Here is a 24,139-nt window from a genome sequence, read left to right as displayed (position 1 = left end):
CGGCGCGGGCGGGGGGCGGCGGGTGGGACCGGGACCGGCTTGGGCACCGGCGCCGGGAGGGGCAGCGCCGCGCCGGACCGTCCGTAAGTACCGCGTGCGGCCGGGCCCGGAACCCTTCATCCTCGCGGCCCTCCGTCCCGGGCTGTCAGCCCTCGGTCGCGGGCCCGGAGTTTCTGCCGCTCCGCTCAGCCGGTGCCGGGGGTTCTGTGCCCGCCTCGCGCGCGGCCGTTTGTCGCGCTCTGGGGGCCGCAGAGGGTCCTGCACGGCCGCGCCGAGCCCAAGGTCAGTGCCGTCGGCCCGGCCTGGAGGTCACCCGGCGACACCGAGCGGGACGGAGGGAGCCGCTCGGGGCCGCTCCGCACGGCGGCCGCTGTCCGCGGTGCCACTGTGTACTGCGGGATCGCGGCGTGGCCGAGGCCATTCTGCTGCGTGTGAGGCGACGGGGCCTGGCCATGCTGCGGGCGTTCCCGATGGGAGCTGCCGCCGACCGCCGCCCGGTGCGACGCGCGCTTTTGCTCGTCGGTTCGTTTGTTTGCTTGCACGCCGCACGGACCGCACGTGGGAGCGCAGCGGTTGCGTTCTGGTGCGTCGCTGCTCGCGGAGCTGCACTCGAACGTCCCGCTCTCCTGGGGCTCCTGCGCTGCTCCCCCGTCCCGTAACGAAGGAAGGTCCCGTTTACCGGGCAGGGCTTTGCCGCCTTCCGGAGCTCTGTGATGTCTCGACGCGGAGCTGGGAGCCCGGCGCGGTGCGGGCGTCCTGGGAAGGCGTTCCGTTGCGGTAGGAACCGAGCGGAGTTGCGGTCCGCCTGTCGGGGGAGGCGGCGGGGTGCGCGGTGTTTCCAGGGCCGCGCGCTGCCTTGCTGAGGCCGGCGGCTGCGCGCGCGCCCAGGAGCGTTATCAGAGCCGCTGTGGACTTTGAGTTGAAAGGAAATGGCTCGTTGCTGGGGAAAGTTGTAGCGAGAGAAGCTAACTTTATTTTTCTCGTGTTTACTTTGTCTGTGAATGATCTACTGAGCATGTGCCGGGAGGGAGGCCGGGCCGGGAGCCGTGGAGCTGCGCTGGGCTCCGCCCGCCCCTCTGCCGGAGCTCCCCGTGGGACGCTGTTCGGCGCTGAGCCTCCGTTGTCTCAAATGAGCTTCCTGGGTGCCGGATGAAGCAGTGCCGTGCCTGGCATCGGCTGATGTCTGTCTGTGATTCCTTCGGCATGAAGGTAGCGCGGCTTCTCTCTGCGCACCTTCATTTCACAGCTTCGTTCTTGTTTGATTGGTTTGCTTGCATGTGCTGCCTACTGCGCAGAAGGAAACTCGAGTTTTAGTAAGTGAAAGGGAATGCAAAACCTGTAGACTCAAACTGTGCTTGATGCTCCATAGAAGCTGCCTTAATGCTTCACTTGCAGAGCCTGTGCTGCTCACCTGGCACCTGCTGCTTGCAGTGGTTTGTGGAGCTCTTGAAGGACTCCCAACAACTCTCATGAGGCTCTGTGCCATGGGGCTACGGGCTGATGGCTGTCAGATGTGAAACAGCTAATGTTGGTGGGGGTCTGTATGGGATAGTGCTGCAGGAACCCATTTTTGTACACTCTGGTGGCTGTTGCTTATTTAGGTTTGCACTTGTTAGTCATGCTAAGCTTAGATACCCACTGGAGGAACCGCATTCCTTAAAGCTCTGGAGATGCAATAGGGTGCTTGTATAGAGAGCTTTCCTCTCTTTCATCAACTGCCTCGAAAGCCTTGGGGTAAAGGCAGCTGCTCCACAGCGCGTGTGGGGTGAGGCAGCAGGAATTCCCCTCACCAAACACAGTGTGATGGCGGTACCTGAGGGTCAGACCCGGTGGTCTGTGGGCTCTGAGCTCCCCCCCAAGTTCTCCTGGGAGTCAGTGACAGCAGTGTGAGGCCTGCTGCCAAAGCTGCTCTACGCCAGGAGCCGTCGGCCGCTGTGTTGAGACTCAAGTTTACTTTGGAAGCACTGTAGGCTGACTTGGGGCATATTCAAGAGCGAGTGTGTTTGTGCAGTAGAAGAGCTACCTGAGGAACATGATGCTCTGGAAGCAACATGCTCTGCTTATTGCAGAATGGCCTGGGTTGGGAGGGACCTCAAGGATCGTGAAGCGCCAACTCCCCCCTGCACCACAGGACTCTTGTGGCTCTGTGGCTCTTGCCTTTTATGTGTGCTTAACTGCTGTGAAAAAATTATTTAGGATATTTCTAGTGTCCAGAGGGATGGTGAGCTCAGGATTGGTATCCCCAGGTGCCCTTAGCACCATCTTTAAGTCATTAAAAACCATTAATTATTTCTAATTATGTAATATTTCAAATCTAATGAGTGGCCTTTCTAAAATCCTGATCTCTTACTGCAGTGCTTCTGTGGAATGCTTCACACAAACGGTTGGTAAAACTTGCAGCTGCCAACTTCAGCTTCTTTGAGGTGTCTGCAGGAGGTGCTGCGCTGCCTGGAAGGTCAGGCTGTTGAGTTTGCTCCTCGCAGGGGTTGCAGGAGATGGCATGTTTCCCTGTCAGTCACTGCTTTTGCACATGATCTCTTCAGCTGTCCCCTTTGTCAGCTTTGTTGCTGACCAGCACGTGGGGGCCCCATGCATTGCTCTTAGCAGAGGTGAGCTAAGAGGGAGGTTTGAAGAGATTGTTCAAATTGTTCTTCAGCAAACAAACCTGTGCTTGTAGACCACAGCGGGGAACTGCCTGTGACCTCTGCTGCCACCTGGCAATGAGGATGAGAAACTTCCCATGTGCTCTAGCTGGTTTGGGCTCTGTGGGTATAAATAGCAGACCCTAGCAAGAGCTCATGATCTGTGTGTGCCTCTTGCACCAGGGCTTTAGCTGTGCTTGGGGATGTATCAGTGGTTTAGAAGGCTGAAGTCTGGAACAAGAATTAGGGAGAAAAATCTCTCCATAAAACTCAGGGTTGTGATCCTGTATTTTTTGTCCCCTTTCCTTAATGAGGTGCCTCTTCTGTTTGTGAGCTTGGGATTTGTTCCATTTCCTGTTGAACTGTGGGGATAAGGACAGGTGTGGTGTTCAGGGTTGCAGGAAAGAAGTTTGCACATCCCAACTCCAAAATATTTTAAAGGAATAGCATGCAGCGTCCTGTTTGCTGGCCCGTAAAAGGATGGGCAGTGTGTGTGCAGCTTGGGCTGCAGGAAGGTTGGTCTGTGTGCTGACTCCAGCAGTGGGCTGAAGTCTGGGGGAGCCGTCCTGTGCATGAGAACAGCCCCCAGCACAGTTGAGGCGAGGGCTTGTAGCTGCTCCTGTAATATAGATCAAAGCGAAGCTCGTCTCTCTGATTAGGTCTCAATTATGTTGTATAACTCCTCGTAGCAAGCTTATTAATGCATAAAAGTCATCTTCCTGCTTGTTTGGTCTAAGTGTTTTGCTGAAACCTTTGCTGTTCCTTCCCACTGTGGGTGACTGTGGAGTGCTTTTTTCAACAGATGTTCAATATCCTTCCATGCACTTCTGAGGTTTATTTGCAGTGAGCCCTAGGCACACAGCTTCCTTCTGAGCAACACCACCTCTTGCTGTTCTGTTTTAGCCCAGGTTTTGTTTTGAGAAGCACTCTGTCAAGGTCTTGTTGCGGTGAGCGCTATCAGTGCTGTGGTGTAAACCTTTCCGTTCTGTCTCCTTGAAAATTCAGGTCTGTTTTGTTGTGTGGAGTGCAGAGCACAGCGGAAGCCTTTGGTTAGTTTAGTCTCTGCTACTGAGCGTTGTGCGTGCCTGGGTGTTGGAAATAAAGTGTGTGCCAGGCATTTTACTTCACTGATTGCTTAGATTGTCAACTGTAAGCTGCACTTGCCGTGGACATTAGTGTTGCCCTTAGCAAAGGCTGAGTTTTATATTGATGTAGAAGCAAATACAAGGCATGTATGCATTGAATGTGTTTGTTCTGAAATTCAGGGAAGTAGTTTCCAAGCTGGGTAACAATGCAGAAAGAAGGAAAGATGCTAAAAATCTTTTTTTAATGATTGCAATATGTCAGTAGGTTATGAATGTAATAAAAGCAGCTTTGCCTGTACTACCAAGGAGTGGTTCTCTTCAGCATTTTATGAAAAATGCTTTTGAAAACATTGAGTCGCCCCTGGTGCAATGCAGGCCGTGCAGCAGGGACACAGCATGGCGTGCTGGCATCTGCCCACCTGGAGGTGAGTCCAGCAGGCAGGGAGGCGTTAGCACGGCCAGGCTGTGTGAGGCTGTGGAGTGGCAGGAGCAGAGAGTGGTCCCTGGGCTGCAGGGAGTGGTGCTGCTCCAGCGGGGACATCTGTGCACAAGGGTGGGTGGCTCTGAATCCAAGGGGTTCCTCTGCTGCATGAAGCAGGGCGATAATGGGAAGGTTGTGGCCAATGTGCTAAACTTCTGGCTCGCTCGAAGCAAAAGAGTGTTTGGTCTGGTTCTACTTCAGAAGCAGACTCAAGCTGGCAAACTTCCTCAGATGTTTGAGGAATAGATGAGAAAGGTGAAACTGGTACTGATGAAGAGGTACAGAAGCTGTTTCACCTTTCTGGCAAAGCAGCCAGTTGACCTTGGCCTTCTCTGTGACAGAGGGCTCCCAGCAAGTCACCAGCGTGGCTGAGGAAACTGAATAATGAAACGAGAGAGCAGGAAGGTAGTAAGATACCAACTGTAGTAAGGAGCTTGATAACCTGATTGGGTTAATGTTAATTACATAGAGTAACCTGTGGCTTATTGCCTAGTGGGTGGGATCAGCTCAGGGCCTTGCATTAATCTGTGCAGCAGCGCAGGCAGGGAGGGCTGCTGATGCTAGGTGGTTGTGTATGCACGAGCTGCTTGGTGCTTTCTGAGACATCTGCAAAAAAACCATACAGTTTGGCAAAACTGATACTTTCATTGTAAACCTCAGCTTGTATGTCCAGGCAGGCGGCTCTGAGACCTGCCTTGAGCCTCGAAGTGATGCTGCTGGAGCTGCACAGCTCTGCTGGTCCAATCTCAGGTTCCTTGATGGGTCAGAAGCTACAGAAGCAGAGTTGTAGGATGAAGCAGTGATAAAGTTGGGTGGTAAGCACAGCAGCTTCAGCTGCAGAGGAAGGGAGTGAGCTATTGTAGGAACATCAGTGGAGCTGATTACACCAAAAGCAGTCTTTATCTCTGAGATAAAAGCAGCCTGCTGTTGGTGTTTCATGTTCCAGAGCTCTAGTTTAGCTCTACAACAACCAGCTTTTTTAGCGTCTTGTTTGTCATAATAACCTCTCTGCAACGAGGACTCACTGTTTTTTTAGTACTTGAAGATTGTAGAGTGGCTTTCTTAATAGTTTCCATCCGTAGGAAGACAGCTCTGTGAGCTGTGCAGTTGGTAAAGGGAGGTATTGCCTCCGGAGCATCCCCTGCTGCTCTTGTGTCCCAGTGCTGGTGTTAGTGGCAGGAGTTGCTGCAGAACTCTTCACTTTAATTAAGTACAGAGAAACTCACCTGTTCACTTTTTTTTTTTTTTTTTTTTAAGTACATACCATCTTGTCTGTGATCTGCCTGCCTGGCTCCTACCTGCCGTTGGCTCCTTGCTGCTTCTGAGTCACATCTCCTAAGCTCTCAGCTCTGGGTGGTGGATGTTCTTTCTGAATGGTTGGCTGCCCTGGGAGGAGAGGCTGGGACAGACAGGAGTCTGAAATGCTGCGATGTCCTGCGGTGCCTTGGGTGGGTGACACAAGGCTGGCGGCCTGGGGATGTGGCAGCTGGCTGTGGCTTCACGGCCCATCCTGTGAGGTTCATGTTGAGCACCACTCACTGCAACCTGACCTGCAGCCTTCCATGGAGGCATTTGGGCACTGGAGGTGGCAGCTTGGGTTTGTCACCTCTATGCTGCTCCTGTGCAGCACTTCCTCTGTTCTTCCAGTTCTTTAGGTTTTTGTCTACTCTTGTTCATCTGCCTCTTACGAGGCAGAGCGTGTGCTGCAGGTTATTTTTAGCATGGAAAGTTTTAAGAGGCCATGTAGCTTTAGCCGAGGCAGCCTTGCCCAGTGTTCTTTCACCCAGATAGTATTCATTTCCCAACTGCTGTATCGCTAACTGCAGGGCTTGCTGGGAGGCGTCCCAGCCTTGCTGGGAAAGCCATACATCCAATATAGCTGCCTGCTGGCTCTGGTCAGGGCAGTACTGAGCTCCGGCTGTGTCCCATCCTGCTGGTGGGCTCTGGGTGGGGGACCAGGCTGTGGGGCAGTGCCCCCAGTGCAGCTTCCTGTGCTCCAGGGATGGCTGTGCTCTCCTCTTGGGCCTTAGGAATGAGCTCTCTGGCTTCCCTGCAAAGCTCGTCCTGCAAACATTTCTAACCTTATAAGGATGCGTGCACTGAAGGATTGCTTGGCCTGGCTGGAGGAGCAAGGTAGCTTAAAGCCACTCTGGGACCCTATTGCGAGCCAGTGGAATGAGCTGACTGTCCTTGCCTTTTTTTTTTTTAAGGTAGGTGAGCATGTGTGCCCATCCTTGTCCTTATCTTCCAGGTCCTCACCAGGAGTTCTCCATAAATCAAGTCAGAATGTGAGCTGGATTGCTGCCTTCCCTGCTGTCCTAATCCCTTCCAAGGGCAGTGCTCAGCGCGGAGCAGCGCCGTGCGGAGCTGCGGCTGGGCCTTGGTGTGAGCTGTGATGTTCAGAGCGGACTCCTGAGATGCCGATGGTGTGAGCTCTGTTGTGTGATGGCTCCTCTTGGTGCAGGCAGAGCAGAGCCAGGCAGCAGTGCTTGGTGCTGGCTCTGGTGCTGGCACGCTGACCTGGGCTGAGGCTCTGGAGCTGCTGAGCTTCCCCCACGGGCTCCTCCCGCTGTGAGGGCTGCAGGGCCAGGCCCCTCCATTCTGGCAGTGCTCGGGGACATGTGACTTGACAAGCTGCCATCTTGTGCCCTGCTGCTGCTGGGGGAGGCTGCGGCGCTCAGCCCCCTGTGTGTAAACAGTGCCATTGCCACGTGTGCCCAAACGGTCGGATGAGCAATGGGGAGAGGGCTCTGTCACTCTGGAACATGTTGGAAAATGGATGTGGCTTTAGGAACTCTTTCAGAGATGAAGGATGAGTATGTCTGTACATCCTTACACCTTCTGCAGCGCGGTCCGGTGCGCAGCCTTTGCTCAGTTGTGTGCAGCCACGGCCCTGCCTGGCAGCTGCCAGCCCAGTGTGGGGCGTCCATGGCCCTCCTGTCTGTGGCAGAGCATCAGTGGGAGCAGCACGCAGCACTTGCTGAAATGAGTCCAATGGCAAGCCAGAAATTAAACGGGCTCCCAACGAGCACTCAGCCGAAGCGCCAATTCCCCTTGATTTAAATATCACAGAAGAGCAAAAATCTTTATCTTAAGTGATTGTACTGTTCAAAATAACTCTTGGAAGTGTTCTGTCTGCCAGGCTGGGGCAGGCCCGACCCCGTAGGGTATCCTGCTGCTCTCTGCTGCACTGCAGAGCTGTGTGGGACTGTTGTGTGTGTGGTTGATGCAGCTCTGTAGGGATGGATCATAATGGCACAGTCTGTATGGGGGAGCTTGCTGGGAATGGGCTTCTATGAGCTACTTTAATTTGAGTTTGTGGTATGAGACAGCTTGTGGGGTGGTTCTGCATTAACTATGACAAACTTAAGTGGACAGCAGAGGAGCAGCAGCAGTGGCTCACAATGTCCCATTGTGCTGCAAACCTTTTGTCTTAGCAGTGTGCAGGCTTTCCAGTGACCAATTTCAAAAACAAACCACAAAAAAAAAAAACCCCTCCAAACAAAATCCAAATTACTGCACAAAACTGTGTTGTTTTTTCCCCTCAATTCCAAATCCAAAGCGTGCTAACCAAAACATTATTCTCAGCCACGAACTCTGCTGCCTGACTGCAAGGAGGTAACTCCTGCAGAACGAATCAGAACTGCCCGGCACACACAGCTTCCACTTCTGCACAGAACAACATAAAAGCCTCATTCACGAGGTGCAGGAGGTGTTAGTGCATTTGTTAAATCATATCTGCATTAAACCAGGAGGTGAGGCTGGTGACTGAGCCAGCTCAGCTAAGGTTGTGAGTGTGGCTGGAGGAAGAGGTGTGAAAAGTGCAGTGAATATTGGCTTGTCTGGGACCTGAATGCTCAGAGCTAGGGGGAGGTGTGTTTTTGTTCCTCAGCTCCTCGTGAAGACTGGGAGGGTTGTACTTGGAAGCTGCAGTTGGAACACTTGCTCTGATAATCATTTTTTTCCAGTGGAGACAGACTAAGCATAGTCTACAGGCTGGCTTAATTATTTTTTCTTCTCTAAGAAATATTATTCTTCTCAAAGGGAACTAGATAATGCTCTTGCAGTGGGTGGCTCCCGCTTCTGTGGCTGCTATCTCCTGAAAAAACAGGTCTTATTTGTGTCGCTCATTGGTAAAAGTCGTGGCCTGGTTGGAGAAAAGTCTGATGTGTGTGGGTATGGTCAGGCATGTCATGTTTTGCTTTAATTCCTGCTCGGGGAAAATGTAAACTGTGAGTGCTCTGCCGCGAGGCTGTTGTGGGAGGCAGGCAGCGGTTTGGTTTTTGTTCCAGCTTTCCTTAAGGAAAGGCATGTCAGCCCTGCCTCGCAGTGCGGGGATGGTGACTGGGGAGTGTGAGGGCAGTGTGGGTGCCAGCAGCGTGGGGCAGGGAAGAGCTGGTGTGCTTCCTGCAGGGAGGGAGGCGGCTTTCATCTTGCTGAAGTTCAGGGGTGGCAGCTGTTCACCAGGGCAGTTTGTGTAGGTGTATGGCAGACTTTGGGTCTGGGCTCCTAAGTAGCGGGATCTCTATCCAGATGGATTCTGCTGGACAAGTATTGCTGCTTAAGGGGTGTTAGAGCGTACTTCCCACCTTTGCTTCTTGAAATTGCTCATTGAGGGATCCCTGAAGGTCTGAAGTGGTGCTGTCTGGCTCATGGGCTCTGGGTGCTGAGCTGAGGTGCATGGAGCTTGCCTGCCCTTCATCGGGGCAGGGTTTGGAGCAGAGCAAGACTGTGGGCCAAGCCTCGGTCCACAGTGCAGAAGAGGCCTCCCTGTCTGCAGCAGTGCTGGAAGCAGGGCAGCCCAGTGAGCCCACGCAGCATGCACAGTTCTGCAGGTCTGCTGCTATAGCGCCCTGGGAGTGCCAGTGCTCCTGGTAGGTGTGATGTCCCTGTTGGGCAGGAGGTGCACCCGGCTGGGCTGCAGGGAGCTGTGCACTGCAGCAGTGCTGGCACAGAATATGGCAGCTACGCTGAAAATCCCTGGTGCGGGCCCTCCTGTCTTCAGGGAGCAGCGGGGATGCAGGATGCAAGTGCCATGACCCATCTAAGAGCAGGGAGTGCACAAGCCACCTGTGTGACCTGGACACTCGTTAATGTGGTGGAATTAATTCACAGTGATGTCTGTCTTTATCCAAGCAGCATGCTGATACAAAGAAGCAGCAAAGTGCTGTGTGCCATCTTGCTTACTGCTCTATTTATAGACATGAAAGCATGCTCTGAAGTTGCTTCAGTGCTTCAAAAACCCACAGAACCCCTTTTAACAAAGGCTGAAACTGCAATTAAGAGGTTCAGCATGTTAGAAATGTGTCGTGTCCTGGATTCTGGTCATAGCATGAACACAACTGGGCGATGAGCAATGTGGGAGGATGATGCGCTGTGCTGGGCCCTGGAAGGCTGCATGCTCATGGTGCAGCCCTGGTTGTGCTGTCCCTACCTCAGAGCTTCACATGTGATGAGAAGCTGCTGCTGAGGCATTTAGCGTGCGTCCCTTTGCTGGCAGTCCCTGTGCAGATGGGTATATATGTTTCCAAATTTCACAGGATCTTTCCATAAGTGTGTGCAATGACTGAAGCTGTGAACTCATGATGTTGTGTTCTTGGACACGTGCTGAGTATTAAGAGGCCTTTGTTGCTGGCAGTGAAGGCAGGATACTCCATCTATCAGTACTTGTCTCAAGCTGACACAAAGCCTACACATCTTGAGTGGTGTCCTTGGCTGGAGCAGCCCTGAATGTAGTCTCTTCCTGCCTGCCTGTTAATAGTGGCATGAAGACTGTGATTTAGGTGGTGTAGGAAAGCTTTGAGACCATCCTGCTGCTCACCATAATGCGTCAGGAGTCATGTGCCTTTGCAGGCTGTGTGCAGCTTAAACCCAGCCGAAGTTCCCATGGTGTTAGAGGTACTCAAGGCTGCTTTGCTTGTTCTCCCTCTATTGTATTGTGAAATTGAAGCAAGTGAAATAACAACTGTTAGTCTCACTTTGCTCCTCTTGAAGGGGGGCAAGGTTCAGTTTTTCAGGTAGAGTAGTAGGATGATTCCTGTTGAAAGGCTTCACAGAACGAGCAGTGGGATCCTTCTAACATGAATAAAAGAGCTGCTGCCCTGGCGACACAGAACCCTCTGCTGGAGCATGCACCCGCTGCCTTCAAGAAGGCAGTGGAAGGCCTGGAGGCCCCTTGCCCTGTGGGGTGGTTGTGGCTTTTTGACTCATCAGTGCATGGCAAGCTGGGGATTCGGCTGCTCTGTGTGTTCAGAGCTCATTTTACCTGGCTGAGCACTTTATGTACTCCTTAGGGCCAAGAAAGCATGCTACGACTGGCTTACTTGCATCCAGTAGCTACCTTTACAGGCTCTAGGGTGCTTTGTGGATCCTTGGCATGCTGCTGTCTCTGTAGCCTGAATTCCTTGGGGTTATCTTCAACTGCAGGCCTTCCTGTTCTACATTGGTCATGTGGCCGCATAAAAGCTTTCAAATGTTGTTCGTCTGTCTCAGTCACTAAACGATTGAGGTCGGGTTGCAGAGACATCCCAGACACTTGTGGATCAGAGCCCGTCCTGCAGCGCCTTCTGTTAGCGGTATCCCTGGCATCGCTCTGCAGCAGGGCAGAGTAACTCTCTCCTGCCCGTGTTGTCCTCTCTGCTCGGATGTGTGGTCGCATCCAGCTGGTCTTGTGACGCCTGTTGGCTTGGGGGTTGCTTTTTCCAGAGAGGGGAACTTGCCTGTCTTAGTGCTGTAACCTGATTTAGTGCTGCGGTTCTCCCTTTATATAGCTCTGTTCTTTTAGCAGAAACCACACTGCAGACAGATGGGCAATAAGATCAGTGTCAGCCCTCCCATCTGCTTAGCTTGCAAATCCAGTGATGTATGGCGTGGAGGGGTCTGCAAGTTCTGAGTGGACTTACTGCCCCTTTGTTCTTAATGAATGCCCATCCTGTGATGGTAATAGCTAGATAAGAGGAAGGGTAGGGTTGTTTTTTTATTTTTTTATTTTTTATTTTTTATAGCTGTGTTGGGCTTCCAGTAGAAAGCATGAAGTCTTTCAAAGGCACTTCTGGCTATTGCAGACCCTTGCATCATCATGAGGGGGCAAGTGCTCCTTGTTCATAAAACGATGGATCAGCTGCATAGCGCTCTGCTGCACCTCCAGAAGTGCCGGCTTGGGCCGAGTGCCGTGCGCTGCCCTCCTGCAGTGATGTGGGTGAGGAGGTTTGTGAAGCAGTTCTCCTTTGGTTTCTCACATGTAGTAAGTCACTGGTGTTTGTCAGCCTACAAAATGCTTTTGGGAGCGTGATGCTGTCCTCAAAGCAGAGAGCTGGGGAGACCTGTGGTGTATCAAGTCTGAGCTGCTGAATGCTTGTAGTATGGCCGTGCTGGGAACTCAGCCTGGTGCAGGAGAAATGTGCTGTGTGGGATGCTGCCCTGTGTGCAGCGCTGACCCGCAAAGGCAAGGCAGGAGAAAGAACATGAAGCTGTTGGCCAGGATAAATTCACTGGTGAAAGCTGACCAGATATCCCTACTGCTAGGTGAGGGTTGTGTTCCTAGGTCTGCTGATAGAGCAGAGAAGTGAATTTAAAGCAGCTGGAAAGCAGCCCTGTTGTGCTAATAGAAACAGCTCAAGGTGTTTGTGAAACTTCTCATTGCCTTTTCTGTATTTTAACGCCATTTTTGTTCCCTTTCTAGGATTAATTGCTGAGGCTTTGTAAAATGGCTTTACGCTTTCGCACTTTCTTCCCGTACGCCATACCTGGAGTGCTGGCACTTCTTGGCTGCTGGTGGATCTATTCCCATAGAAAAAAGCATCCAAGCAACCGTAACAGACAAGCAATAGCTATTGCGGAAGAAAAGCAGAAAGAACTGCCAGAGAATGATTCACCACCCAAAACAGAAGCATGTGTTCCTCAAAGACTGCCTCTCTCCCCAGAAGAGGAACGCCCAGAGAATGAAACCTCGACCTCCCTGCTGCTGGCAGGGCCGATGACGCCCTCTCTTATGCGTCAGACTCGCGAGAGGTTAGATTTCTCACGGGACCTTTCAGCCCCAGCAATAAGGACAACTCAGCCCAGCACCGTTGAGGACGACAGTGAAAAACTAGAAATTAAAGGTTCTCAAGATGAAAGCAGTGTCCCTGCTTGTGTTTCTCTCCCTCTGATCTCAAAGAGCGCTAAATATCATAGCGATGCTGCAGTCAGCCCTGAAGAGGATTCAGGCTCTAGTGCAAACCAAGCTACATGCCCATCAGCATCGCTGGTGCTGACACAAGGGTCTTTGGGAATCATGGAGGAGATCAGCAATGCAGAGCAGTCAGATGAGTCTTCATTTAAGCCCCCTAAGGAAAGCCAGATGCCAGAAATAGCGCTGTCGGATACTGGCTGTGTGACAGCCCTTCACTTGGGATTGGAGAAGGAAGCCGATACCCCACAAGCCATTCTCTCTAATGAAGTTGTATCGAGTCACCAGGATTCTGCAGTTAGGATGTTATCAGACAGTTTGGAGTCTGCCTGTTTGGAACAATCTAGGGAAGAAAAGATATCTGAGTCGAATGACAGTACTGTACCTGTGTGTCAGGGGGAGGACACGCATGCAAAAGGAAATGAATTGGAGAGAGAGAGGATCAGAGGAGTGAGTTTGGACAAGGAAGAAGTTGAGAAAATCGAGCAAGTAGCAATACAAATAATTTCCAAGGTCATTTTGGCAGCAACTGAGGAAGTGCTGTCTGGTTCTGTAAGCGATGTGTCCAGTCGGATCTGCCAGGCTGCAGCCAGCCGAGTTGAGAGACCTCAGGAGAGAGCAAGCACTGTTTCTTCTGATCAGCTGCTTGCAGGAGAAGCTGGAGGAGCGGATGAGAACACAGCTCTTAAGAGCGATGCTGCGGTACCAACGTCCCTGCCAGCAGAGGAACATGATCAGTGTGTGACATATTCCAGCTGTTTAGCACTTGGTCATTTGTCTAGCCCGGTTCAGGGAGACACACAAAACCACCAGGAAAAGAACTGTGTGCACAGTGAGTCCCAAAGAGTTGATAGAACTCTTGTGGCAAGCCATGGAGGATCGCTGGGGAAGTCATGCTTGGTTATGGAGGACTCTGGGTGCAGCACGTGTGCATCTGAAGGTGGGACAAGTGTGGAGGACCCGTTGCAGAACACAATGCTGTCTGTCGCATCAGGCCAGCATTCGGACTTACTGAGCACATCTACAGCCCAAGACACTTCTGCTGAGCAGAGCTCAGAACCAAGTGAAAAGCCTTCTACCCTGAAGCTACCTGAAGACAGCAAAGTGCCATACAGTAACGGGACGCTGAAGGAAGACGGTTCAGATTCACGCCATGAGGGTAACTGGGCAGCAGAGATGGATGGAGATCATTCAGGAGGTAAAGGATTTGTAAAGCTTCCAACAAAACATGGTGAATAAACATTTCATGGGCAGTAACACCTTGCTTCACAACACATTCAGATAATTCCTTTTTCTACTTAAATTTTCCCCAGCAGATGAATATTCAGCCTTCTTATTCAGATGGGTGTCCCAAGTGTTAGCTGGATGTTTTACATGCCACGGAATCACAGGGTTCTGTGATGTGTTGCAAAGGGATGAACAGGGTGATTCCCTTTCAGCACATTGCTTGCTGTCTAAAGCGAGGCGCGTGAGTGTCCCCATGAAATGGTGTGACTGGATGTAGGTCAGGCGTTGAACACCTTACTGGTTTGAAACTTGCTAATGCAAATGGTTTCTGCTCCAGTTCAGGCAACTCACTCTAGTAAGCAGTGAGTTCTTATCTCCATTTGTGGGCTGCTTCTGGAAGGAGGCTGTAGGGCAGGCTTCTGAGGTGCTGCTGGGTGAACCAGCGAAGTGCTCTAATAAATCCTGATAAAATCAGTTGGTTGGAGACCAATTACCCTGAAGCCTTTTTTGCCTGGAAGAGTAGGTGCACACCAGGAATTCTCAACAGGCAGCTATGCTTGTGGAGATCCTCCATCTGTCTCTGTATTGTTTTTGCCTTCTAGATCCTGATGTATGCCTGGCAGAATGCAAAACTGTCTGAGCAAATGTTGACCCATGTGACCTTGAGGATGGGTGTTAAAATCCTTTAGGATCCTGTGGCGCCAACAGCTCTTAATGACAGGATGTCTTGTAATCTCTGCATAGTAGGGTTGCTGCTTGTTGCAAGACAAGGGTCGAGTTTGCCAAGAATTAAGGATTAAACCCACAAAACATCCTCACTAGTGAGAATAACTATGGGAAGAGAATGGTTTTGCCTTGCTGTCAGTGCTGATGTGATGGAAGATGTAAGAACGAGCTGGGAGCCTGCTGATAAATAACAAGAGCTGAAAGCTCTGTGCTAAAGCTGGAAGCTGGGGAGGAAGGATACAACAGGTAAAGTTGTTAATGTGACTGTTGGATAAGAGGTCCTACAGCTGACCTTCACACCCCGGCTGTGTGATTTCAATCTTCCTCCTTGTCTGGAGAGTCCGTGGCAAGCAGCTGTGCTGTTTGTCTTTGACTTTCTTGGCATTTGTACTGTCTTACTATTTGAGATGTAGCAAACGTAAAGTAGCTGTTCAGTTACTTTTCTTTTTGGCCTTGTACTGGATGGTCTTCATGTTCCTGTGTGTTACTCTGCAGGAAGGATCAACTTTCAGATACACTGATCTAGTGTATCAACAAGGAGACTGTTTTTCCCCTTCCCAAGGGAAACCTTGATATCGATGGATGGCTTGGGAACAAACCATAGCTCAGCTTTGGTGCTGTGTTTCTTTAGGCATATGAGATATTAAGGCAGGAGGCAGCTTGGGTGTGCTCAGGATTCACTGCAGCTCTTGTTCAGGCAGGAATGTGATACGAAGCAGACAAATAGGTTGTGTGTCCCTCCCTGTGAGGAGCCCTGTGTAAGCCATGGGGAAAATGCAGAGTATCTTTCCACAGCAGTAGCTGCGTGTTGATGCTAACATAGCTCCTATTCAGCTGGTATTGGTGACTTTCATGTCCTATCTCTGTGTAAGGTGTCACTCTGTTTGAAGGACTCATGCTGAACTCTAGCTTCCTACTGTTGTGTTTCCAGAAGTACTCAGGTTTCTTTCCAGGAACAAAAGGAAACTGTTTAGACTGTGTGTGACAGGGCTTGATCTGTACTGAAATGCTGCAGAACTCAGTGCAGGAACACATCACATGAATCCACATAAGAAAAGCTCAACCTAATCTCTCTGCAAGATGACGTGTTCTCATGGCCTTCTGTCTGGAAGCTGGGTGGATTATGGAAGTAATTGGAATGCTGGTGTGTGTGTTTTGTAGGTTCGGATGTAAATAGCATGGATTCTGTGGACAGTGGCTGTGCCCTGGGGAAGACAGAGACCCGCCAGAACTCTAAGCCAGGAGGAGAATCCAGCAAGTCCGACCTCACTATCTGGGAAATCGAGGTTCCAAAGGTAACCAGCCACCAGCCCATCGTGCTTCTTCCCTGCCCTACATAGCGATCTTCTGGTTCTTGCGGTCTGGTAGTGGCTCAGTGCCATCCCAAGGAGATCGACAAATAAACAAGGATTTAAGCATTTAGCTCCTGTTGCAACTGGTCAGGAGTGAAGAGCCTGTACACAGCTGTAATCAAGAGGCACGTAAGGTCTATACCCAGGGTAATGTTGGGTGTTAGAGTCTTTACTCCCCATCTTCCACCCCAGCCTGTTAGTGCGCTGCTTCAAAAGTGTTTTCAGAATGGCTTGAGAGTACAAGGTTTTTAAGAGCAGGTGAGGATTTGTTTTTCATTGTGTAGGAGAACCATGTTTTAACAGCCTGCCTAAACTCCTCACAAACAGAATGCTGATCTGAGCTGTTCTGTGGAGCAGTTCGCATCTGTTATTATAAAAAGTTTTCTTTTGGATTTGAGAGAGAGGGTATGGTTTTGTGGGCAGTGTTCATCCCCTTTCTCCTACTTCGTGTATGCAGTCACCCATGGCTACTGTACACATCGTTGCCCTTGCAGTTCTGCTCCTCAGCAGACCTAGATGCTGACAGTCAGTGAAGTGAAACAGCAGCTCTATCAGGATAAGCATGCTGCTGCCTTGACTGCAAACTGCGCAGCTGCTCCAGAATTGTGTGGCCCAGCACGTGATAGCCTGATTTACTCCCTTTCAAATCTAGTTAGCTTGTGTTAAAACTGACACATGCTTTGTTCAAAATATGCAGTAGTATGTTGAATACAGTGCCCTAAAAATAAAAGTACGTCCAGTCTGGTAGGAGATGTTCTTTCACTTGCTGTAGGAAGGCAGTAGCCTTTATCACATTCAGTTTTGTTTTCATGGTTTGTTTGTTTGTTTGTTTTTTTGCAAGATGTGTCAAAACAATCAGTACCCACTGATCAGTATCTGTACAAACTGCCTTACCTTACTGCAGACAAACAGAACTGGCCCAGTGCTGCTTTGCACTCATCCTGCCTGGCCCTTTGCACACAGGGAAGTGGGAATGTGGGTGAAAGAAGGCAGCGCTGTTTGATCTGTTTATCTTCCTGACTGTTGCTTTCTTATCTCTTCTGTAAAGCATTTAGTTGGCCGCTTGATTGGCAAACAGGGGAGGTATGTGAGCTTCCTGAAGCAAACATCTGGTGCCAAAATTTATATCTCAACACTACCTTATTCCCACGACTTCCAAATCTGTCACATTGAAGGTAAGATGTATCTATTCATGGTCTAATACCTAGCTTGTGGGTTGTAGTTAGATGGGCAAGGAATTTAGAACAGTTTTACAGGCTTAATGAGTCCAGTGCTCGACAAAACTTTTCTGCTCACAGATAGTGCTGTTACAGTAGAGGTGTATACCAAGTCACCTGTATCCTAGCACATGAACTCTCTATTTTAGAGGTGCAGTTTAACATCCTCATTTGCTGTAGTTTGTAACTGGTATCTTTGCAGGATCACTTAGTGTTGAGAGAGGAGCTAGGGGACATGCATTGACAAATGGACTCTGACTGTGTGGGAGTTACACTTAAATGTGGTTGAAAAAATCTTAGTACGCTGTGAAATAGGTCACCCTGGAGGCTAAAGCTGTTGAAGTGATGGCCTGACAAACCTGAGTGGCTCACGATGGCCCCAGCATCAGATTTAGTGGCCAATCTATTAATTTTCTAGAAACTGTTGATATAGCCTAGGAAATTTCTTGTAGGTGTATTGCTTCACATAGGATACACGTACGTCCCCAGAATATCTGTACAACAGACTCTATGCTGGACTTTTGTCTTCCAGGTTCCCAGCATCATGTAGAAAAAGCACTGAGCCTTATTGGCAAGAAGTTCAAAGAGCTGAGTCTCACCAACATCTATGCTCCACCTCCACCATCATTGGCGCTTCATTCCCTCCCTATGACTTCCTGGGTAAGCCCTGGTTTGCTGGCTCTGGTGGCATTATGGTGCCTAATTGCATTTGGAGAACACTCACACCTTAGCGTTTCATAAAGTGATTTTTTTGCTTTTCTTGCTGCTTTTGCTACAAGGTACTTAGAAACACTGCTTGCATTGGGCATCTAGAATCTGTACAGTAACTGTGCACATGTCTCTGTGGATGTGAAGACAGGCTTTGTTCAGGAAGACTGAATTTAATAAAGTTAAAGGCACTTATGGTGTATTTTGAGCAGACTGATGCTTTGCGTTCTGGGAAGTTGCCCAGCACAGCAGCCCTCTGGTAGGAAGGGCAAACTAACTTCTGAAACAACCTCTGTGACAAATCTTAGGCAGCCCCTGCAGAGATTTGCATTGATGTTAAAAATCCTGTGGGCAAGGCATCCTTGGGAGTTGTACAGCATCAGTAGTGCAGCATGACTTGACCTACATCACTGCTGACTCTCTCTAATCTTTTGTGTAGTAAGTCCCACAGCTGCTCTGTGCTAATAGTCGTTCTGTGCACAAGATGGGCCCCTTCCCAGATGTGATTCCCTTTAGTGTAGAGTAATGCTGGGTATTTTTCTGGTTCTGATCCAAAGCAGCCTTTGGAAACCAACTACCAGAATGTCATTGTTCTCCCACCGGTGGCTGTTAGCTTTAGGAGTTGCTCATAGAACAAAGAATTAAACAGTGTCTCTAAATGTGATTGAAGCTTATGTGACAGTCAAAGCTGATGAGCATTTCTCTCCTTCCTGTGGTAGTTGATGCTCCCAGATGGAGTCACTGTAGAAGTGGTTGTGGCCAACCAAGTCAATGCAGGACACATGTTTCTACAGCAGCATACACACCCCACTTTCCATGTCCTGCGTAGCCTGGACCAGCAGATGTATGTCTGCTATTCTCAACCTGGAATTCCAACCCTGCCAACACCTGTGGAAGGTAAGTGACTTGGACACGATGTGAAGTGGGGGGTGCACCACAGGGAAGGAGTAATCAGCACTTGCTTTCCTTGTTGGAGACAGCAGACCTTGCTGCTAGTGACCAGAGGCTGGAACAGAAGTGGATGTCTGCATAGAACGGCATTATAGTGGCTGAGATTTAGTAGTAAAATGCATTTCTCTGGTCTCACCTGCAGGCCTTATCTGTTGGGGATGTGAGAGGTGTTGAAAGAAAATAAAAGCAACGTAAGCAATGCTGTTGAGTCTTTGTGAATAACTGTGCAGTACCGCTAACGCGTGAAGTGCTGTTTTCCAGCAATCTGTTAATGCTGAGCCTCTCTTCTCTGTGCTCTTCCTCTTTGCAGTTGGTATTATTTGTGCTGCTCCAGGCCTGGATGGGGCATGGTGGCGGGCACAAGTTGTTGGCTACTTCAAAGACAGCGGTGAAGTGGAGATCAGATACGTCGACTATGGAGGATATGAGAGAGTGAAGATTGACACACTCAGACAGATCAGGTCTGTAGCTCCTCTTCCACAGCCTCGGGCAATATCTGGCTTCAGTCTGCGTCAAAAGCATCCATCCAGTTTGAAACACTGAAGGATGTTTCTCTGCTGAAGTGGGAGATGGTTAGATGGTTTGTCCCAGCAGTGGGTGTGGACTTCTTGGGTGTGTGGTAAACCCTTGCAATTTCTTTCCTCCTCCCTTCAAAAAAAAGCCATGTGACTTCTGCTGCTTCAGTTTGTCAACTGAGCAGAAGGATGCCTTCCAGAGTCTGTCCCATCATTAATGGTGCGTTAATGTACTGTTAAGCAATGAGGTAGGACTAAAATTCAGATTCTGTATGCTCCATCCCCATTGGCTGGGAATGCTGCATACAAGCCTGTTAAATACTTAATTGTTTCAGAAAGAGTGCCCAATGGCCTGGAGGTAAGAAGCATAGGCTGTTACGGAGCTGATATTTGCTTGGAGCTCAAACGGACGTGGCCTGTTAAGCAGGCAGTTCATTGCTTCTAGTTGTTGGTGGAATGGTTGGATTTTTTTTTTTTTTGGCCGTTATCAGTTATAAACCAAGTTCCTATTAGAGCAGTTGATTAATCAATATCACCTTAAAGAATACAGAAGTAATTTGAAGCCACGTTCTTATTTTGAACTTATTCTCTTCTTAAGGTCTGACTTTGTAACACTACCTTTCCAAGGAGCAGAAGTTTTACTGGACAACGTGGTGCCACTTCCAGGTAATGGAGCTCTTGAGCTACCACTCATATTCCTGCTGCAGGTTTAAATATACACCAGCTGTGTGCAAGCAGTGACTGTGTAAACTTGTCCCTCCTATTGCAAGTGCAGCCTCTGAAGTGATGAGATCAAGGGTTGGAGATATTATATTTTATTGTTCTGGATCTGCTAGTATGACACAATCTGTCTTGCTCAGGAGGAAGATAATAAATATCTATACTCTTTTTTTCTCTATAGAGGAGAGAATGAATTGCTGTCCTAAACAGCAGTGTGGCAGGACTGGCAGGGTGTAACTGAAGCAGCTGTAATGATTCTGCTGCCTTCTGACATAATGTAGCTGTAAATGCAAACTTGGTTTTCAGTCTGCTAGACAAATACCAGGTATTTTCCTGCTGAAAAGACTGATGTACACATTCTGCCTTGAAAAGACTGCCCTCCAATCTGTGTTGTCAGTCCCTGCCTAGAAATGCTTGCTGTGTTTTCAGTTGTTTCTCCCCACCCCCTGGTGGCAGGCTCTGGCTTTGCTAGCAGTAAGTAATGTTTGCAGTACTGGTGTCTAAAATCCTGCCCCCTTGAGTGCAGAAGAGGTGCAGGGGTGGGCAGGGCAGGTTTTAATCACTGGAACTTGTGGCTGGCGGGACTCCAGTGCTGGCTCTGCCAAGGCTGTAGATGGACGGCAGGGTTTATGCTGCTGCTAGCAGAGGTGAGGGGTTTTCATGTGCCTTGAGGAAATCTGCCTCCTAATTCTGGAAGTGCAGGGAATTCCTTTGTTTCTGGAGATCATCTCAAGATGGGGAGCACAAAGAGGAAACTTTATTTTGTACCCTTTAGATAGGAAATGAGCAACTTTCTTCCAAAATGGAAACACCTCTGTCCTGTCTCATCTTTGCTGAGTAGATTTTAACTTAATTGGCTGGAACATGAGAGTTTTCTGTTGCATGTGGAGTTTGCAGCAGTACCCCAAAAGCTGTGCAAGTTGTGAGGTTTGGGCTGCAAGTGCTTGCAGAGTGTGTTTGGCACCATTCAAGTACCAGAGCCAGTGGGACAAGTGTTTCAGAGCTCCTATATGTAGCATTGCATGCTGCAGGGTCAGCTCCTGAGCTTAGTTCATTAAGGATCAAAATATTAATGACAGAGGTACTGCAGAAGAACATTTCTGTCTTTAAAGCTTCCTAATTCATCAGCCGCTTGTGTTCACGTTAACTTAGCTAGTGGCTTTGAAAAGCATTTCATCCTCTCCCTTCAGCAGCACAGCAGGCATAGTTCTTGTGATCTCCAGCTTAATAGACTGGTTTCAGCAAATGCCTGCAGCAGCAGTAGGTGAGGATTCTCTCTGGCCTAGCTTATGTGGGAGGTCAGACAAGATTAGATTAATGGTGCCTTCTGGACTTTAAAGCCCATGAATGTCTCACTTGTTTTCCCCTGTTCTTTTCTTTCCAAAGATGAAGATCACTTTTCATCAGAAGCTGACGCTGCTGTTAGTGAGATGACCAGAGGGGCAGCACTGCTGGCGCAGGTACATGAGAGCTGTCTGGAAAAGACTTGCTGATGATTTTACTGCTGCTGTTATCCTCTCTACCCCTAGTACAGTGTGTGTATTAATCAGAAAGAGTCCAGAACCTGTAAGCCTGGCTGCTGGGCAAGATTCTTTTTGAGAAGCCTCAGCTCTTGAGAACAGGCTTGTGTAGCAACCTTGTATAGCATCACCACTGCACAGGACTGTGTGCCTCGAAGAGATGCACAAAGAAAGGGGCAAGAATTCCCTTTTGTCAGCTGATGCGGACGGTGAGGATGGATGCATGAATGGGCTTACGGAGCCAAAGTGGGCTGTTATGCAGCAGATTAAGCACTGCCTGCCCTGCCAGCCTAGAGTGTTCTTGCCATGCTGACAGACAAGATGTGGCCTGTGGCTGGTTGGAGAGAGAAGAAGGGCTTCTGGTGGAGCTCATGGGCTTCCATGCACAGTGCTAGGTCTTACTGAAGGGGACTTTACCTCTTTTGAAGTGCTTCTAATACTGGCTGTAATTATCCATGTAAACTAATTGAAATGAGATGAGTGGGAAGCTTGATAGTGTTTGTGATAGCTTTATAGCTTCCTCTGGCTTAACACAGTGCTTAAAGGCATCAGTAATTCTGGCAAGGGTGAAGATTTGAGCAAATACAGTAAACTTGCCAGCAGTACCTCAGCTGTGTGGTGGCAGCAGCTGTTTTGTCTGGTCTGCACATGGGTTGAGGAACTGAGTGTCATGCAATGAGTAACACCAGCTTTGCATCTATCATGGATGAGACCCAATTGCTGCACACGTTTTCTGTTTCCAGGTCACGAATTACGACAGTGCAACAGGTCTGCCACTGATACAGTTGTGGAGTATGATGGGAGATGAGGTATGCTGCCATACTGCTGTTTAACTTGTTTCAGTTTTGGTTATGCACGCTGCTGATTCGGAACTTGGCCTTTCTTGTTAGTGGTTTATTCATCTTTCTTTTTTCCCCTTTCTTCAGGTGGTGTCAATAAACAGAACTCTGGTGGAAAGAGGATTTGCTCAGTGGGTTGACAACTACTAGCGGTGTCCTAGATGCCTCGACAACTTTTCCTAATGGGGAAAAAAAAAATCCTGTTTTGCACTGTTACAATTCGGTTTGGCAACCTCTTACAGAACACCTGTTTACACCTGCCTGCAGAGTTTTGTGGTCCATTGAAAACTGTTTTGCTCAACTGTTACCATTTCATTAGAAGCACATACCTCATCTCAGTGAAAGGCAGGGTGTTAAAAGCCATAAGGAGAGACACTGTAGCTTTAAGGCAAAAAATCCTCCCTGGCCTCTACTTAAAAGGCAAAAGCCTTTAAAATCCTGGGGCTTCCTTGAAGCTACCAGATGCCCCTGAAATGTTAGCTGTGGCTACATTTGTGTTGAAGATGTATAGTACCCCATGAAGTTGGTGTCTGCTTTTCCTGGAAGTTACAGTGCTTGTCCTTTTTATTTTTTTAACAGGCTCTGCCTGTGAAATTAATGAATGTTATTAAGGAACTTACCGTTCAGTTATGGGTTTTTCTATATTGTGCCACTGACGTGCATAAATTGCATTCATCTTTTATCTTCTTGATGCCAGGAGGTTGGTGAGCTGCATTTGTTGCCCATACGTCCCGCTGCGATCATGCTTTTTATGCTTGATATGCTTAAAGAAGAAATGCTTGAAGTGCAGGATACATTACCACTACAATTTTGCTCTGAAATATCATGTATTTAAAGAACTGATTGCCAAGCCTAATTGTAATTTGTATTTTTCTAGCTGTGCAAGTCTGTAAATATATATAAAAACATTGTAATATTTTGTACAAGAAAAACACTGGAAACAAAGGGAACTTTACAGAAACTTTTTCACACCAAAATGTCCTATGTAGGTAGAACTGGTTTGGAGTGCATTAGGGTAGCCAACGTATTTGGAGCATCTGGAGATGGGAGTGTTTCTGCTGTACTGTACACAGGATTAGCATTCCCGTAGGTTGCTGTCTGGTTTGAATTGTGGTCACTGCATTCTTTGCTATGTTGCTGTACAGACCTGTTTAAAAAAAAAAAAAAAAAAAAAAAAAAAAAAAAGTAACAATTTGGCATTAATATTGCAGTGGTGTTCTCTCTCACAGTTTTTTTGTTTTTTGGGGTTTTTTTGCTCCTTTTTAGATTTATTTGTGTCACAAACTTACAACATTTTTTGCCCAAGTAATTTAAGCTGACTTAATGCTCTTAAGCACATGCCCTCTAATGTGTATCACTTTAGATAGGTATTGAGTTGGGATTTATTGCTGGTGGAGAAGATACTTGCCAGGCAAATGATGTAGTCAGGGCCTCCCAGGTTTTTTCAGGTGGATTCAAAGGTGTCTTTACATCCAGTGAGCTCGTGTGTCAGTACATTGCACGTTTGGATAACTGCCTACAGAAGCATTTGGTCCAGTCCCTTCTGATATGTTATGATTATTATATCCTTTCTTGAATTTTCTCCTATTTGGCGCTTATGATTTAATGTTCATATTTGCAATAATTTCCAATGGAAACTAAATTTGGTAATTCAGTTAAATCTATAAGACATATATCCTTTTGGAATGTTTCTTTCCATTTCAATTAAAGCTCAAATTTTAAGCCGTCTTAATCAAACTGTGATGACTAAGAGCCTTCATTTCTAGAACTCTTGGGACGTAGGGTGGGGAAGAGAGCTCAGTGGGACAAGCAGGTGAGGTACGATGGCTTTTCAACAGATACATAAAGGTCAAGCTTCAAGTCTCCTGGTTTTGGGTTTGTTTTTACTTCAAATTTTGTGTAAGAACTGAAAACTGGACGTAACCTTGTGGTTGCTTTTAAAATTGCTTTTTAGAAAGCCTTCGTTTGAGCAGTGGGACTCACAGC

The 24,139-nt window shown here is 48.6% G+C and overlaps 1 protein-coding gene across 3 annotated transcripts; it reads left to right on the top strand.

Annotated features, from left to right (window-relative positions):
* The first annotated feature begins 19 nt into the window (after window positions 1-19).
* AKAP1 (A-kinase anchoring protein 1) lies at window positions 20-23,890 on the top strand. Of its 3 annotated transcripts, none has more exons than XM_042879802.1 (11): window positions 20-83; window positions 11,890-13,576; window positions 15,493-15,626; window positions 16,732-16,858; window positions 17,433-17,560; window positions 18,328-18,505; window positions 18,870-19,020; window positions 19,673-19,740; window positions 21,181-21,254; window positions 22,058-22,123; window positions 22,241-23,890. In XM_042879802.1, the coding sequence occupies exons 2-11, from the start codon at window positions 11,914-11,916 to the stop codon at window positions 22,301-22,303; spliced, it is 2,652 nt and encodes an 883-aa protein (XP_042735736.1). In that variant the 5' UTR covers window positions 20-83; window positions 11,890-11,913; the 3' UTR covers window positions 22,304-23,890. The 3 variants fall into 3 exon arrangements, with proteins under 3 accessions (XP_042735736.1, XP_042735737.1, XP_042735735.1); XM_042879803.1 differs by lacking the exon at window positions 20-83 and adding an exon at window positions 1,108-1,209; XM_042879801.1 differs by lacking the exon at window positions 20-83 and adding an exon at window positions 6,140-6,418.
* Window positions 23,891-24,139: the final 249 nt, after the last annotated feature.

Source organism: Lagopus leucura, unplaced genomic scaffold (assembly GCF_019238085.1).
Source record: "Lagopus leucura isolate 7727_CA_CO unplaced genomic scaffold, USGS_WTPT01 Super-Scaffold_100024, whole genome shotgun sequence".
Taxonomy (NCBI): Eukaryota; Metazoa; Chordata; class Aves; order Galliformes; family Phasianidae; genus Lagopus; species Lagopus leucura.
Note: the sequence above shows the minus strand (reverse complement) of the source record. Positions and strands in the feature narration are given on the sequence as shown.

Excerpts from the sequence above, each read along its gene's own strand:
- AKAP1 (XM_042879802.1), top strand. The coding sequence starts at position 11,914 with ATGGCTTTACGCTTTCGCACTTTCTTCCCGTACGCCATACCTGGAGTG. Across the intron at positions 17,561-18,327 it reads CCCTCCCTATGACTTCCTGG|TTGATGCTCCCAGATGGAGT; the intron begins GTAAGCCCTGGT and ends TTCCTGTGGTAG. Across the intron at positions 18,506-18,869 it reads CCTGCCAACACCTGTGGAAG|TTGGTATTATTTGTGCTGCT; the intron begins GTAAGTGACTTG and ends TCCTCTTTGCAG.